Source organism: Brassica napus, chromosome C1 (assembly GCF_020379485.1).
Source record: "Brassica napus cultivar Da-Ae chromosome C1, Da-Ae, whole genome shotgun sequence".
NCBI classification, from domain to species: Eukaryota; Viridiplantae; Streptophyta; class Magnoliopsida; order Brassicales; family Brassicaceae; genus Brassica; species Brassica napus.
This window is the reverse complement of record NC_063444.1, coordinates 50,154,758-50,170,313: the sequence shown is the minus strand read 5'-3', so window position 1 is coordinate 50,170,313 and position 15,556 is coordinate 50,154,758. Positions and strand designations below refer to the sequence as shown.

The following is a 15,556-nucleotide window of genomic DNA, read 5'->3' as shown; positions in this document are numbered from 1 at the left end:
AAATAATAATTTTATAGTGGTTATTCTATCGATTTAGGGGGTATTATGAAGTTTTACTAAATTAATTGATAAAAACAATTGAACGATGCTCATTTACCATGAAAAATAGTTTAGCATACATTAATACAAATGTATAATATGGTAGAAATTTTAAAACAACACTAAAGATTATAGGCTTCAGTATATAAAGTATTTACCAAAAACTCAATATTTTTGTAGGGGTTAGCCCATAGATTTTGAGAAAATTTCAACAAATATGAAAATATTGTTTTAATGCCTAGTTGCATCATGCACTATCATATTATTATGTTCAAAAAGGTTTGGAGCCTTTGTGCTCCCCGTTTATCAAGAAAATAATAATTTTATAGTGGTTATTCCATCGATTTAGGGGATATTATGAAGTTTTACTAAATTAATTGATAAAAACAATTGAACGATGCTCATTTACCATGAAAAAGATTTTACCATACATTAATAATAATGTAGAATATGGTAGAAATTTTAAAACAACACTAAAGATTATAGGCTTCAGTATATAAAGTATTTACCAAAAACTCAATATTTTTGTAGGGGTTAGCCCATAGATTTTGAGAAAATTTCAAAAAATATGACAATATTGCTTAATGCCTAGTTGCATCCTGCACTAACATATGATGATGTTCAAAGAGGTTTGGAGCCTTTGTGCTCTCCGTTTATCAAGACAATAATAATTTTATAGTGGTTATTCCATCGATTTAGGGGGTATTATGAAGTTTTACTAAATTAATTGATAAAAACAATTGAACGATGCTCATTTACCATGAAAAATAGTTTAGCATACATTAATACAAATGTAGAATATGCTAGAAATTTTAAAACAACACTAAAGATTATAGGGTTCAGTATATAAAGTATTTACCAAAAACTCAATATTTTTGTAGGGGTTAGCCCATAGATTTTGAGAAAATTTCAAAAAATATGACAATATTTTATTAATGCCTAGTTGCATCCTGCACTAACTAATGATTGTGTTCAAAGAGGTTTGGAGCCTTTGTGCTCTCCGTTTATCAAGAAAATAATAATTTTATAGTGGTTATTCCATCGATTTAGGGGGTATTATGAAGTTTTACTAAATTAATTGATAAAAACAATTGAACGATGCTCATTTACCATGAAAAATAGTTTAGCATACATTAATACAAATGTAGAATATGGTATAAATTTTAAAACAACACTAAAGATTATAGGCTTCAGTATATAAAGTATTTACTAAAAACTCAATATTTTTGTAGGGGGGGTTAGCCCATAGATTTTGAGAAAATTTCAAAAAATTAGACAATATTGTTCCAATGCCTAGTTGCATCTTGCACTAACATATGATGATGTTCAAAGAGGTTTGGAGCCTTTGTGCTCTCCGTTTATCAAGAAAATAATAATTTTATAGTGGTTATTCTATCGATTTAGGGGGTATTATGAAGTTTTACTAAATTAATTGATAAAAACAATTGAACGATGCTCATTTACCATGAAAAATAGTTTAGCATACATTAATACAAATGTATAATATGGTAGAAATTTTAAAACAACACTAAAGATTATAGGCTTCAGTATATAAAGTATTTACCAAAAACTCAATATTTTTGTAGGGGTTGTTAGCCCATAGATTTTGAAAAAATTTCAAAAAATATGACAATATTTTATTAATGCCTAGTTGCATCCTGTACTAACTTATGATGATGTTCAAAAAGGTTTGGAGCCTTTGTGCTTTCCGTTTATCAAAAAAATAATAATTTCATAGTGGTTATTCCATTTATTTAAGAGGTATTATGAAGTTTTACTAAATTAATTGATAAAAACAATTGAACGATGCTCATTTACCATGAAAAAGATTTTACCATACATTAATAATAATGTAGAATATGGTTGAAATTTTAAAACAACACTAAAGATTATAGGCTTCAGTATATAAAGTATTTACCAAAAACTCAATATTTTTGTAGGGGTTAACACATAGATTTTGACAAAATTTCAAAAAATATGACAATATTGTTGTAAAGCATAGTTGCATCCTGCACTAACATATGATGATGTGGAAAGAGGTTTGGAGCCTTTGTTGTCCCCGTTTTTCAGGAAAATAGTGATTTTATAGTGGTTATTCCATCGATTTAAGGAATATTATGAAGTTTTACTAAATTTATTGATAAAAACAATTGAACGATGCTCATTTACCATGAAAAATAGTTTAGCATACATTAATACAAATGTAGAATATGGTTGAAATTTTAAAACAACACTAAAGATTATAGGCTTCAGTATATAAAGTATTTACCAAAAACTCAATATTTTTGTAGGGGTTAGCCCACAGATTTTGAGAAAATTTCAAAAAATATGACAATATTGCTTTAATGCCTAGTTGCATCCTGCACTAACATATGATGATGTTCAAAGAGGTTTGGAACCTTTGTGCTCTCCGTTTATCAAGACAATAATAATTTTATAGTGGTTATTCCATCGATTTAGGGGGTATTATGAAGTTTTACTAAATTAATTGTTAAAAACAATTGAACGATGCTCATTTACCATGAAAAATAGTTTAGCATACATTAATACAAATGTAGAATATGGTAGAAATTTTAAAACAACACTAAAGATTATAGGCTTCAGTATATAAAGTATTTACCAAAAACTCAATATTTTTGTAGGGGGTTTGCCCATAGATTTTGAGAAAATTTCAAAAAATATGACAATATTGTTTTAATGCCTAGTTGCATCCTGCACTAATATATGATGATGTTCAAAGAGGTTTGGATCCTTTGCCGTCTCCGTTTATCAAGAAAATAATAATTTTATAGTGGTTATTCCATCGATTTAGGGAGTATTATGAAGTTTTATTAAATTATTTGATAAAAAACAATTGAAAGATGCTCATTTACCATGAAAAAGGGTTTATAATACATTAATACAAATGTAGAATATGGTAGAAATTTTAAAACAACACTAAAGATTATAGGCTTCAGTATATAAAGTATTTACCAAAAACTCAATATTTTTGTAGGGGTTAGCCCATAGATTTTGAGAAAATTTCAAAAAATATGACAATATTGCTTTAATGCCTAGTTGCATCCTGCACTAACATATGATGATGTTCAAAGAGGTTTGGAGCCTTTGTCGTCTCCGTTTATCAAGAAAATAATTTTATAGTGGTTATTCCATCGATTTAGAGAGTATTATGAAGTTTTATTAAATTATTTGATAAAAACAATTGAAAGATGCTCATTTACCATGAAAAAGTGTTTATCATACATTAATATAAATGTAGAATTTGGTAGAAATTTTAAAACAACACTAAAGATTATAGGCTTCAGTATATAAAGTATTTACCAAAAACTCAATATTTTTGTAGGGGTTAGCCCATAGATTTTGAGAAAATTTCAACAAATATGACAATATTGTTTTAATGCCTAGTTGCATCATGCAGTATCATATGATGATGTTCAAAGAGGTTTGGAGCCTTTATGCTCTCCGTTTATCAAGAAAATAATAATTTTATAGTGGTTATTCCATCGATTTAGGGGGTATTATGAAGTTTTACTAAATTAATTGATAAAAACAATTGAACGATGCTCATTTACCATGAAAACGATTTTACCATACATTAATAATAATGTAGAATATGGTTGAAATTTTAAAACAACACTAAAGATTATAGGCTTCAGTATATAAAGTATTTACCAAAAACTCAATATTTTTGTAGGGGTTAGCCCATAGATTTTGAGAAAATTTCAACAAATATGACAATATTGTTTTAAAGCCTAGTTGCATCATGCACTATCATATGATGATGTTCAAAGAGGTTTGGAGCCTTTGTGCTCTCCGTTTATCAAGAAAATAATAATTTTATAGTGGTTATTCCATCGATTTAGGGGGTATTATGAAGTTTTACTAAATTAATTGATAAAAACAATTGAACGATGCTCATTTACCATGAAAAATAGTTTAGCATATATTAATACAAATATAGAATATGGTAGAAATTTTAAAACAACACTAAAGATTATTGGCTTCAGTATATAAAGTATTTACCAAAAACTCAATATTTTTGTAGGGGTTAACCCATAGATTTTGAGAAAATTTCAAAAAATATGAAAATATTGCTTTAATGCCTAGTTGCATCCTGCACTAACATATGATGATGTTCAAAGAGGTTTGGAACCTTTGTGCTCTCCGTTTATCAAGACAATAATAATTTTATAGTGGTTATTCCATCGATTTAGGGGGTATTATGAAGTTTTACTAAATTAATTGATAAAAACAATTGAACGATGCTCATTTACCATGAAAAATAGTTTAGCATACATTAATACAAATGTAGAATATGGTAGAAATTTTAAAACAACACTAAAGATTATAGGCTTCAGTATATAAAACATTTACCAAAAACTCAATATTTTCGTAGGGGTTAACACATAGATTTTGACAAAATTTCAAAAAATATGACAATATTGTTGTAAAGCATAGTTGCATCCTGCACTAACATATGATGATGTGGAAAGAGGTTTGGAGCCTTTGTTGTCCCCGTTTTTCAGGAAAATAGTGATTTTATAGTGGTTATTCCATCGATTTAAGGAATATTATGAAGTTTTACTAAATTTATTGATAAAAAAATTATAAATATTCTCATATACCATTAAAAAGAGCATAAAATACCTTAATACAAATGTAAAATGTGGTTAGAAATTTTAAAACAACACTAAAGATTATATGCTTAGAATATAAAACATTTACCAAAAACTAAATATTTTTGTAGGGGTTAACACATCGATTTTGACAAAATTTCAATAAATATGAAAATATTGTTTTAATGCATAGTTTCATTCTGCACTAACAGATGATGATGTTCAAAGAGGTTTGGAGCCTTTGTTGTCCCTGTTTTTCAGGAAAATAGTGATTTTATAGTGGTTATTCCATCGATTTAAGGAATATTATGTAGTTTTACTAAATTAATTGATAAAATAATTATAAATATTCTCATATACCATGAAAAAGAGCATAAAATACCTTAATACAAATGTAGAATGTGGTTAGAAATTTTAAAACAACACTAAAGATTATATGCTTAGAATATAAAACATTTACCAAAAATTCAATATTTTTGTAGGTGTTAACACATCGATTTTGAGAAAATTTAAAAAAATATTATAATATTTTTTTAATGCATAGTTACATCATGCACTAATATATGAAAAAGGTCAAAGAGGTTTGTAGCCTTTGTTATTCCCGTTTTTCAGGAAAATAGTGATTTTATAGTGGTTATTCAATCGTTTTAGGGAATATTATGAAGTTTTACTAAATTAACTGATAAAAAAATTATAATGATTCTCATATACCATAAAAAAGAGCTTAAAATACCTTAATACAAATGTAGAATGTGGTTAGAAATTTTAAAACAACACTAAAGATTATATGCTTAGTATATAAAACATTTACCAAAAACTCAATATTTTCGTAGGGGTTAACACATAGATTTTAACAAAATTTCAAAAAATATGACAATATTGTTTTAATGCATATTTGCATCCTGCACTAACATATGGTGATGTTCAAAGAGGTTTGGAGCCTTTGTCGTCCCCGTTTTTCAGGAAAATAATGATTTTATAGTTGTTATTCCATCGATTTAGGGAATATTATGAAGTTTTACTAAATTAATTGATAAAAAAATTATTAAGATTCCCATATACCATGAAAAAGAGATTAAAATACATTAATACAATTGTAGAATGTGGTTAGAAATTTTAAAACATCAATAAAAATTATATGCTTCGGTATATAAAACATTTACTAAAAACTCAATATTTTCGTTAACATATAGATTTTGACAAAATTTCAAAAAATATGGCAATATTGTTTTAATGCAAAGTTTCAACCTGTACTAACATATGATGACGTTCATAGGGGTTAGTAGTCTTTGTTGTCTCCGTTTTAAAAAAAATAATGATTTTATAGAGGTTATTCTATCGATTTAGGGAGTATTATGAAGTTTTTCTAAATTAATTGATAATAAATTATATTGATTCCGATATTCCATGAAAAGAGCTTAAAATACCTTAATAAATATGTAGAATGTGGTTAGAAATTTTAAAACAACACTAAAGATTATATGCTTAGAATATAAAACATTTACCAAAAACTCAATATTTTTGTAGGGGTTAACACATCGATTTTGAGAAAATTTTTAAAAAATATTATAATATTTTTTTAATGCATAGTTGCATCATGCACTAATATATGATAATGGTCAAAGACGTTTGTAGCCTTTGTTGTCCCCGTTTTTCAGGAAAATAGGGATTTTATAGTGGTATTCCATCGATTTAGGGAATATTATGAAGTTTTACTAAATTAACTGATAGAAAAATTTTAAAGATTCCCATATATCATGAAAAAGAGCTTAAAATACCTTAATACAAATGTAGAATGTGGTTAGAAATTTCAAAACAACACTAAAGATTATATGCTTAATATGTAAAATATTTACCAAAAACTCAATATTTTTGTAGGGGTTAACACATAGATTTTGAAAAAATTTCAAAAAATATGACAATATTGTTTTAATGCATAGTTGCATCCTTCACTAACATATGATGATGTTCAAAGAGGTTTGGAACCTTTGTTATCCCCGTTTTTCAGTAAAATAGTGATTTTATAGTGGTTATCCCATCGATTTAGCGAATATTATGAAGTTTTACTAAATTAATTGATAAAAGAATTATAACAATTCCCATATACCATGAAATAGAGCTTAAAATACCTTAATACAAATGTAGAATGTGGTTAGAAATTTTAAAACAACACTAAATATTATATGCTTATAATATAAAACATTTACCAAAAACTCAATATTTTTGTAGGGGTTAACACATCGATTTTGACAAAATTTAAAAAAATATGATAATATTGTTTTAATGCATAGTTGCATCCTGCACTAACATATGATGATGTTCAAAGAGGTTTGGAGCCTTTGTTGTCCCCGTTTTTCAGGAAAATAGTGATTTTATAGGTTACTCCATCGATTTAGGGAATATTATGAAGTTTTAATAAATTAATTGATAAAAAAATTAAAAAGATTCCCATATACCATGAAAATGAGCATAAAATACCTTAATACAAATGTAGAATGTGGTTAGAAATTTTAAAACAACACCAAAGATTATATGCTTATAATATAAAACATTTACCAAAAACTCAATATTTTTGTAGGGGTTAACACATCGATTTTGACAAAATTTAAAAAAATATGATAATATTGTTTTAATGCATAGTTGCATCCTGCACTAACATATGATGATGTGCAAAGAGGTTTGGAGCCTTCGTTGTCCCTGTTTTTCAGGAAAATAGTGATTTTATAATGGTTAATCCATCGATTTAGAGAATATTATGAAGTTTTACTAAATTAATTGATAAAAAAATTATAACAATTCTCATATACTATGAAAAAGAGCTTAAAATACCTTAATACAAATGTAGAATGTGGTTAGAAATTTTAAACCAACACTAAAGATTATATGCTTAGAATATAAAACATTTACCAAAAACTCAATATTTTCGTAGGGTTAACACATAGATTTTGACAAAATTTCAAAAAATATGACAATATTGTTTTAATGCATAGTTGCATCATGCACTAACATATGATGATGTTCAAAGAGGTTTGGAGCCTTTGTTGTCCTCGTTTTTCAGGAAAATAGTGATTTTATAGTGGTTATTCCATCGATTTAAGTAATATTATGAAGTTTTACTAAATTAATTGATAAAAAAAATTATAAATATTCTCATATACCATGAGAAAGAGCATAAAATACCTTAATACAAATGTAGAATGTGGTTAGAAATTTTAAAACAACACTAAAGATTATATGCTTAGAATTTAGAACTTTTACCAAAAACTCAATATTTTTGTAGGGGTTAACACATCGATTTTGACAAAATTTCAAAAAATATGACAATATTGTTTTAATGCATAGTTGCATCATGCACTAACATATGATGATGTTCAAAGAGGTTTGGAGCCTTTGTTGTCCCTGTTTTTCAGGAAAATAGTGATTTTATAGTGGTTATTCCATCGATTTAAGGAATATTATGAAGTTTTACTAAATTAATTGATAAAAAAATTATAAATATTCTCATATACCATTAAAAAGAGCATAAATTACCTTAATACAAATGTTGAATGTGGTTAGAAATTTTAAAACAACACTAAAGATTATATGCTTAGTATATAAAACATTTACCAAAAACTCAATATTTTTGTAGAGGTTAACACATCGATTTTGACAAAATTTCAAAAAATATGACAATATTGTTTTAATGCATAGTTGCATCATGCACTAACATATGATGATGTTCAAAGAGGTTTGGCGCCTTTGTTGTCCCTGTTTTTCAGGAAAATAGTTATTTTATAGTGGTTATTCCATCGATTTAAGGAATATTATGAAGTTTTACTAAATTAATTGATAAAAAAAATATAAATATTCTCATATACCATGAGAAAGAGCATAAAATACCTTAATACAAATGTAGAATGTGGTTAGAAATTTTAAAACAACACTAAAGATTATATGCTTAGAATTTAGAACTTTTACCAAAAACTCAATATTTTTGTAGGGGTTAACACATCGATTTTGACAAAATTTCAAAAAATATGACAATATTGTTTTAATGCATAGTTGCATCATGCACTAACATATGATGATGTTCAAAGAGGTTTGAAGCCTTTGTTGTCCTCGTTTTTCAGGAAAATAATGATTTTATAGTTGTTATTTCATTGATTTAGGGAATATTATGAAGTTTTACTAAATTAATTGATAAAAAAATTATAAATATTCTCATATACCATGAAAAAGAGCATAAAATACCTTAATACAAATGTAAAATGTGGTTAGAAATTTTAAAACAACACTAAAGATTATATGCTTAGAATTTAAAACATTTACCAAAAACTCAATATTTTCGTAGGGGTTAACACATAGATTTTGACAAAATTTTCAAAAAATCTGACAACATTGTTTTAATGCATAGTCACTAACATATGATGACGTTCAAAGAGGTTTGTAGCCTTTGTTGTCTTCGTTTTTAAAGAAAATAGTGATTTTATAGTGGTTATTCCATCGATTTAGGGAGTATTATGAAGTTTTACTAAATTAATTGATAAAAAATTATAACGATTCCCATATACCATAAAAAGAGCTTAAAATACCTTAATACAAATGTAGAATGTTGTTAGAAATTTTAAAACAACACTAAAGATTATATGCTTAGTATATAAAACATTTACCAAAAATTCAATATTTTCGTAGGGGTCAACACATAGATTTTGACAAAATTTCAAAAAATATGGCAATATTGTTTTAATGCATAGTTGCATCCTGCACTAACATATGATGATGTGCAAAGAGGTTTGGAGCCTTCGTTGTCCCTGTTTTTCAGGAAAATAGTGATTTTATAGTGTTTAATCCATCGATTTAGAGAGTATTATGAAGTTTTACTAAATTAATTGATAAAAAAATTATAACAATTCTCATATACCATGAAAAAGAGCTTAAAATACCTTAATACAAATGTAGAATGTGGTTAGAAATTTTAAAAAAACACTAAAGATTATATGCTTAGAATATAAAACATTTACCAAAAACTCAATATTTTCGTAGAGAGTTTGTAGCCTTTGTTGTCTCTTTTTTAAAGAAAATAGTGATTTTATAGTGGTTATTCCATCGATTTAGAGAGTATTATAAAGTTTTACTAAATTAATTGATAAAAAAATTATAATGATTCCTATATACCATGAAAAGAAGCTTAAAATACATTAATACAAATGTAGAATATGGTTATAAATTTTAAAACAACACTAAAGATTATAGGCGTATATAAAGTATTTACCAAAAACTCAATATTTTCGTAGGGGTTGTTAACACATAGATTTTGAGAATTTTTTTAAAAATACAAGAATATTGTTTTAATGCATAGTTGTATGTTGCACTAACATATGATGATGTTCAAAGAGGTTTGGAACCTTTGTTGTCTTCGTTTTTCAAGATAATAGTGATTTTATTGTGGTTTTTTCATCGATTTAGAGAGTATTATGAAGTTTTACTAAATTAATTGATAAAAAAATTATAATGATTTCCATATACCATAAAAAAGAACTTAAATACATTAATACAAATGTTATAGAGAAAAAGACTAGGATAGCACCAAACCAAGTTTTTGTTCCCAAAGTAGCACTCAAGGCTCAAAGTCACAAAAATAGGTTTCATTAAAGAGGTAAATATACACTTATACCCCTTGGGTTAATTAATCTAAACCTTAGGGTTTAGAGTTAAGGGGTGGGGTTTTGGAATTAGGGTTTAAAATTTTATAAAAAATAAATACTAAAATAAAAAATAAAAATTTTAAAAACAGTTTCAAAAAGTATTTTTAAATTATAAAAAAGAAAATTTGAAAAAAAAATAAAAAAAAGTTTCAAAAAAAAAATTTCAAAAATAAATTATAAAAATTTCGAATCTGAAAACATATAATCTGAAACTATAAATTTTTTCTTTTTTTAATTTTTTTTTATTATTTTTTATTATATTTTTTAATTTTTTTTGTTTATTTAATTTTAAACCAAGGGTATTAGAGATATTTTACCCTTTAATGAATGTCATTTTTGTGACTTTCTCCTTCTAGTGCTATTTTTGAGACATAAACTTCAAAAGGTGCTATTATTGACAATTGCCCAATGTAAAATGTTGTTAGAAATTTTAAAACAACACTAAAAATTATAGACTTCATTATATAAAACATTTAACAAAAACTCACTATTTTCACAGTTCGTTCCTCGTATGTTTGTTTACTGCAAGGAAGGAGCCACTAATCCTACTTTTCTCTACTTAGCCTTTGGCTTGAAGGAGATCAAGTGTTGAATTATTTTTCTCATTATTTTTCCTCTTCAGAGCTACAATATTTTTGAATGGATAAATATTGAGAGATCATACTACTTATAGATTTTACGACTTAATGCAACTTCTTTTAGTGTTAGAAGACTACACTTTTATGAAATTTCTCACAAACACAATTCTCAGAGAGTAAATGTGAGTAGATCATTTAAAAATTTAAGTTCTGCTTTTATCAGAAGAAAAAGAAGATGAACACAACTAAAATATATTTCGATAAAAGATTCACGAAAATATGAAAATATCCAAATCCGAATGTAAAATTAGTTGAAAGATACAAGGCAAAGAGAGATTAGGCGTAGTAGTTCAAGCTTGCTTTCTTCTTGGCCTGGACTTGGATGATACCTTCATTGAAGTCCTCATGGTTCACCTGAGAACACGAGAGTGAACCCAATGTTCTAAAAACCAGACTAAACTTCAATCATAACGTAACTAGAGTCTTGTATCTTATTATTACCTCTGTGGCATCACGACGAAGAGCTAACATACCAGCCTCTACACATACTGCTTTCAGTTGAGCACCATTGAAATCATCTGTTGATCTCGCAAGCTCCTCAAAGTTGACGTCTGGGTGGACATTCATCTTCCTCGAGTGAATCTGATTTCATTCAGTTTGGTGTTAGTTGAGTTATGTTGAGCTTTATAAACTACCACGGGAGAAACAAACCTGTAAGATTCTGGCTCTTGCTTCTTCTGTTGGATGTGGGAACTCAATCTTCCTGTCTAGTCGACCAGAACGCATAAGTGCCGGGTCCAGAATATCTGCTCGGTTAGTGGCAGCAATCACCTGAAACATTTGAGAGGTTTGATTATCACTATTTCTTTGTGGGTCGATATACAGATAGAGAGAGAGACTCTCACCTTAATACGCTCATCGCTACTGAATCCATCAAGCTGATTGAGCAGCTCCAACATAGTCCTCTGCACTTCCCTGTCTCCGCTTACTTCACTGCACTTTCAGCCAAAGAATGTAGTTAATGAGCTGCTGAAGAAAGTTGCATATATAGAGAATCGAAATCAGTTACCTGTCAAAACGCTTTGTACCAATTGCATCGATCTCATCTATAAAGATGATACACGGAGCTTTCTCTTTTGCTAGTTGAAAGGCATCACGAACAAGTTTTGCTCCGTCTCCAATAAACATCTGCACACAGTCAGATACAACATACAAACAATCATTACAAAGAATCCTAAAACTCTTGTGGATGCACAAGCTCACTCACTATATAACATTCATATATACCTGGACCAACTGAGGACCTGCCAATTTTAGGAAGGTGGCATTGGTCTGTGCTGCACAGGCACGAGCCATTAGAGTTTTACCAGTCCCTGGAGGACCATACAAGAGCACTCCCTTCGGTGGACGAACACCAAGCTTCTCGAAACGCTCCTTGTGCGTCATGGGAAGCACAATTGCTTCTACAAGCTCTTGGATCTGTTTCGGAAACAAACTCATATCAGATTCAATACAGCAACACACTGAAACAAAGTCAATACGCTAAACAAACCTGCTTCTCCAGTCCTCCAATGTCATTGTAATCTTCGGTAGGTTTCTCATCAACCTCCATCGCTTTAACTCTTGAGTCATACTCTGATGGCAAGGTATCCAAAATGAGATAACTGTCTTTATTTACCCCAACCAAGTCCCCAGGCTTCAAGCTATCGGGGTCCACAAGACCAACAACTGGTAGAAAGATAGTCTGCACTCAAAAGGGGTATCTCAGAAATGAAATGTAAAATTAAAAAAAGGATATGGAAGAAGTCTCACCTGTCGTGTAGAGGTTTTCAAGACAACACACTTTCCTTTCCGTTGAGAGTCAAGATCAATATTAGCACCGTCTTCTTCAGCATCATCTTCCGGATTCATCTCCAATATCTCAACAATGTTGCCAACCAAGTAAGGAAGCTGCTTGTTGAGTTTAATCTTCTCCTGATTCTCTTTAATCTTCTCCTTGTAAGAATCGCATTCAAGATTTGTTCTTTGTGCGTCTTCCTGTATCCATCATTAAAGAAAAACACACAAAGATCAGCAACTTCAACACCATCATACTATACTACTACTGTGTTAAAAATCCAAACTTTGAGATTACAATGAACTCAAACCCTAAATTAGATACCAGCAAAGATCTAATTCGAATTTTTTAAGCAATTGATGAATCCAAAATTATGTATTAAGGATCAATCGTGTAGTTACGAGGAAGCGATAGAAGCTAAAGGGAGATCAGGAGAGTTATTGGGTGGGGAACCTTGAGGATTCGAATCTCGTTCTCGAGGAGGCGAGTAGCTCTGACGATATCTTCGGTGGACATGGAAGCGAGCTGATCCTCTTCGAAGCTTGACGTGTCTTCTACCATCGGAGTTGCCATGTCGATAGCCTAATCGGAGGGAGATAGAGATCGCCGGGAAGAAAAGAGCGACTGTGAGAGCAAAAGGGGAGAAGACGAGATTAAAATAAATAAATATTTACATTTTATTTAGCTTGTCCTCAAAGAAATGAATATAGCAAGAACCTCCGAATGAACTAGAGTCTTTCGTACCCTCCAACGCAGAACGCAGAACGTTTTCCTTTCCCTGATATTTGCTTCTTAAAATCAAGTGATTCATTCATTAATCTCTTGAGTTACTTATACCACACACTACATCTTTCACAAAGTTCAAATAAAATTCAAATATTTCCAACTCTTAGAAAAGAAGCTAGAGAGAATCGAAAAACATTCTCAAGAGCCCTTTAACATAAATAGAAACCCCCAAAGAAGCTATATGGAGGTAAGTTCTCGGCAGCTTCAGTCCGGTAGAGACATCTAAAAAATTATATCAACCACGGCCTCGACCTCCAACTGTTTTTTTTTTTCAACAAGATACAAGTTTAGTTTAGAGTTAACCAAGACAATAGTAAATACATTATATCGGCACAGCCTTTATTGAGTGTATATCAATGAAAAGGATAAAGAATGTTAGGATTTGGGGTCTTTCCAATTGAACCACCCCGGCCTCGGCCTCTGGCAGCTCCAACGTCCATAGCACGTCCGTCCCATAACCTTTGGACCTTCCCTTCCTCTTCCTCGCCCAACCCCTGGTGGTTTTCTATTTGTAAAATATTCAAGAATTGCTGAGACTTATCCGGAACAACTTGCTTCAGAAACAGACTTTCCAAAAACATACAAAATCCATATTCCCCTTGTTTATGTATAGTCCCTGAACCTCATATAATTTATAAAGACAAACGACCAAGATTTTAACATGACTCGATAAGAGGGTGCTCTTCAAAATAATCCCATGGACTGATCAGAAGAAAAGGCTGTGGATACTTATACAAAAGGATATCATTTATCAGTGCAATTAAAGGCTCATAAGTGTCTTTGGCAAGTCTAAAATCAGTCATTCTGGTTTAAGAGTTAACATTTCAAGACGTCAACTAACAAAAGGCACATGGGATGTCTATTTAATTATAAAGATATAAGAAAACTATACCAGTGCGGGTCTTCTCTTCCTGTACTTTATCAATCACCTGAAGAGTGAAGCAAACAAAGTAGGTTAGCTCAATCTATGTCGAAGCACCTGCTAAATGCATGCAGGATAAGTGATCCAGATTCTCAAAATTCAAAACGCACAAAAATAGAGACACCTAGAATAACAAGTTCCAGATATAAAGGTCGGAAGGAAATGAATATTCCATGTTATACGACTGATCACTTTAGGTGCATGACACATTGACACAGAAAGGTCTAAAGAAAGTGTATCGATATTCTGGCCAAGACACGCTACAACAAGAGGCACATTGTTTTCTATTAGGGTTCCAGGAGAAATCATTATGGTCACTCAACTCAAGAACCCCAGTCAAGTGCCTCTTGGAGCACATATCTGATTTTGGCTAAGAATCATCACTCAAGAGAGTACCACTAAAGAACTAGATAAATAAAGTAACATCTACATAAATACCTCATCTGGAACACGGAGGTACTTGATAGTGTTGCCACGGATATAGCATTCAGGCATTCGCCAAAACCTATCTCCATCCTACACAGAAAAGTGCCAGCATCTTTTTGAGTGTGAATCATAACGGTATGAAAACAAATTATAATATATTGGACATGGAAGAGAGCAGTAGAGAACCTTTGAAGTACAGATGACTTCACGGAGATGAATATTCATCCAAGTATCACAATTCACCAAGTGCCCATTATACGTCTCCCCATTCTTCAGCTCCACAAGCTTTACCAAACCCAACAACAAGGAAGAACAAAAACCCATAAGAATGTCTAATCAATGAATATACATATAGACTAAACTCATGACACAGACATAGCAGGCTCCCAGAAAAATTATAACGATTCCACTTGTATACTTTTTAACAGTGTAATGCTAATTCAGTAAACAGATTCATTGCAATAAAGATCTCTTAGCATGGGATGCCCTTGAGCAGTCTTGAGAAGTGAGAGAGGAAGCTGGAACCACAAGAGAAGTTAGCAATTTATTTTACCAAAAAAAGTTAGCAATTTATACAGAAAATATGAGAAAACAAATAAATCATTCGAGCACTTTACCATCTTTTCGAATTATGAAGTTTGTGATCTGTTTAAAATAAAATACAA

At 29.8% G+C, this 15,556-nt stretch overlaps 2 protein-coding genes and 1 non-coding gene across 3 annotated transcripts; all 3 read right to left on the bottom strand.

Annotated features, from left to right (window-relative positions):
* Positions 1-11,156: 11,156 nt before the first annotated feature.
* On the bottom strand, positions 11,157-13,445 carry LOC125579743 (26S proteasome regulatory subunit 6A homolog). The gene is made up of 9 exons (XM_048743577.1): positions 13,211-13,445; positions 12,733-12,957; positions 12,473-12,664; positions 12,208-12,399; positions 11,990-12,108; positions 11,826-11,913; positions 11,632-11,751; positions 11,422-11,562; positions 11,157-11,334 (listed from the first exon to the last, which is right to left on the bottom strand). The coding sequence occupies exons 1-9, from the start codon at positions 13,328-13,330 to the stop codon at positions 11,257-11,259; spliced, it is 1,275 nt and encodes a 424-aa protein (XP_048599534.1). The 5' UTR covers positions 13,331-13,445; the 3' UTR covers positions 11,157-11,256.
* A 306-nt stretch (positions 13,446-13,751) lies between these two features.
* Positions 13,752-15,458, bottom strand: LOC106382218 (sm-like protein LSM4). The gene is made up of 4 exons (XM_048743580.1): positions 15,369-15,458; positions 15,078-15,177; positions 14,904-14,981; positions 13,752-14,472 (listed from the first exon to the last, which is right to left on the bottom strand). Coding segments are annotated over exons 1-4 (246 nt in total). The 5' UTR covers positions 15,371-15,458; the 3' UTR covers positions 13,752-14,406.
* On the bottom strand, positions 14,760-14,854 carry LOC125581205. The gene has a single exon (XR_007318912.1). It is a non-coding gene; the product is annotated as a small nucleolar RNA snoR127 (small nucleolar RNA).
* Positions 15,459-15,556: the final 98 nt, after the last annotated feature.